Source organism: Protomyctophum bolini, assembly GCF_963924005.1.
Source record: "Protomyctophum bolini genome assembly, chromosome: 18".
NCBI lineage: Eukaryota > Metazoa > Chordata > Actinopteri > Myctophiformes > Myctophidae > Protomyctophum > Protomyctophum bolini.
The window spans coordinates 7281576-7284075 of NC_137879.1; the positions used below are offsets into that span (position 1 = coordinate 7281576).

Below are 2500 nucleotides of genomic sequence, written 5' to 3' on the forward strand. Positions count from 1 at the left end.
GTACTACACTATTGAGTATAACGGATATTATCAACCGATAATTACCAACATGTTCTTATCAAGACCATGCATTGGAGCAATATGGACATTTCCTACATACTGCCTACCGCGAGTAGGCGGCTAGGAAAAAACGCGGAAGTGAAATTACCGCCACAAAACATCGCGAGACCGCACTACCGTACAACAACTTGGCTTTATGTTTATAGTTACGTGGCCGGTTAAGAGTAAGACTGAGGTTAGGGCTAGAGTTATAAGGAATAGGTTAGTATTATAAGGCTAGAGTTATAAGGTTAGGAATAGGTTAGTATAGTCGGACAACGCGCCCAACGCGATGTCGGACGATGGCTGACAACAAACAAACGTCACTATGTAAGAAATGTCCATACTGGCTAAAGTCCATTGGCTAGTCTTGATAAGGGCTGATGATGGAGATTAAATCATCTGATAACATCCAAAACCGCTAAGTATAATGTGTTCATGTCCTCAGCTGCAGTTTGGTGTTGCCGGAGAGTTGGGAAGAGGCTACTCTGCTGCCATGATGTTAGTGGTCATTAGTACTGTTAGTACAGGATGAGTTATCAGGTGGCTGTACAAGTTGGGTGTACAATCATCATTGGCAATTTTGACCACTTTTCTACAAGGTCACGCAAGATAAAAAATAGCCGATTTACAAGCTCAAACAAGCATCGCAATAATGCAATACGTTGTGCATTTGTGGATCGGTTATTCTTTTACTATTTTTTAATTTCACTTTGAATAGATCTTGACGTTTTTGGAAGAAAAAAAAACGATATGCCTATTTAGGGAAGCCAGGTTGAAAGCAGTTAAGCCCTCCTATTCTTTACTATCACAAACACTGGTATAAAAAGGAAATGTTGTCTTGGGGGGTAGACGGTGTTGGGATGGCGTCGTGTGAGGCGTGCTATAGCCATGTGGTGCAACATGCAGACAGTATATAGGACTGGATTTGTGGATCAAGGAAGAAGGATTGAACAGAAGAGGTGAGAGTTACTGTAACGTTTGAAAAGACTTGGCCCTCATCTCAATAGTATATCCTCAGCAGTCTGACAGGATACAGGAAGAATGGGGACCAATAGGAGAAGTGAGCACCTCAACGTTAGATTGGCAATTTTGTTGTATAAAAAAACCAAAACAAAAAAGATTACAAATTGTATTAAAGTAAAGTACAGTATTCATGATGTGAACACCATTATCAGACCTAAACTTACCCTTCAACTTCTTGTTTGTGCCCAAAAATAACTGAATAAATGAAGAAAAAGTGGAATGACAACACACAATATAACTTTGTTCCCCGTCCTGTATTTCAACCTACAATAACAACGTTCCGCCCCTCCGGGCTTTACGTTCCGCCCCTCCGGGCTTTACGTTCCGCCCCTCCGGGCTTTCTCAACAACTTGAGAAAACGTTGTTAATGTAGGTTGAAAAAAAAGGACGGGCAGCAGTATCATATCGTGTGCGACTGTGCGGACATTCCACTTTATCTTAATTTGATCACTTTTTGGGTCTAGCATCGTATTTTAAAAAACGGGGATGTGCATATCGTTTTGCTCTTTTACAAAATGACTGAATATACAGATTTCGTAGCCAATTGTAGCGATTGTAGAAATATCAAGCCTTCATTTTCTGAATATTTCAGGCATGTCAAAATCATATTTACTTAGTTTAACCTTACTTTTAAAACATTTTTGGGGGAAAAAATAAAAAATAGGCAGTTTTATCATGGAGATGCTCACTCTTTCTTGGCTCCCAGTCTTCTGGTCCCCATCTGACATAGGACAGAGAGTATTGAAATACCACCAAGGTTCTTATAGCGGTCAGTGGGGGAGGGGTTAGCGAGCATGCTGCTAAAGACCACACAGGTGGTGCATGATGGGAAAGAAGAAGGTGCGGTCAGACTCAAGTCAAGCAGCGGTGATGTCACTACCGTGATGACGTCACTACGGCGGCCAGGAGTGGACACTTCTGACCCCGTGACCTTTTTGACTCACACAACACTGGGCACCACTGGGAAAGTTGTCAAGACACGCACGCACGCACGCACAGACACGCTCTCAGATGCGTTGCCCGCTCTCACACGTGTGCTCCCACATGCACACACACAGCGATCTATCTACCTTGCAAGTCAGCTTTCATCAATGCAACTTTTGTTGAGCCCCCAACGAAAAAAAACAAACAAAGCAAGCAAATAAAGTTAGATGGTTAGTCAAAAACACAAACACACAAAAGATGCTGGTGATTTTAACTGAAAACGAGAGGCAGAGCGAGGGCGAGCGATACCGAGAGAACAACACGACAGACAGAGAGAGAGAGAGAGAGAGAGAGAGAGAGAGAGAGAGAGAGAGAGAGAGAGAGAGAGAGAGAGAGAAAACACTGCTCAGAAAGATAAAAGAGAAGATGAAAAGCCAGAGAATAGAATTCAAACATCTAAAGCTTGGTTAGAAGGTTAGCCTAATAGGAACAGAGAGATATGACGGAGTTA

General features: G+C 42.3%; 1 protein-coding gene across 11 annotated transcripts in view; it reads right to left on the bottom strand.

Annotated features, from left to right (window-relative positions):
* LOC308332708 (neurexin-1a-like) overlaps positions 1-2500 on the bottom strand; it is a gene marked incomplete at both ends in the record, with an annotated part of 160798 nt that overhangs the window by 37418 nt on the left and 120880 nt on the right. For 3 of the 11 annotated variants that reach the window (XM_080788735.1, XM_080788737.1, XM_080788731.1), the window contains one exon: positions 2136-2162. The exons of the other annotated variants lie outside the window; for them this stretch is intronic. In XM_080788735.1, coding sequence (XP_080644861.1) covers positions 2136-2162 — 27 coding nt within the window. The remainder of the gene's footprint in view (positions 1-2135; positions 2163-2500) is intronic. 11 annotated transcript variants of the gene reach the window in all.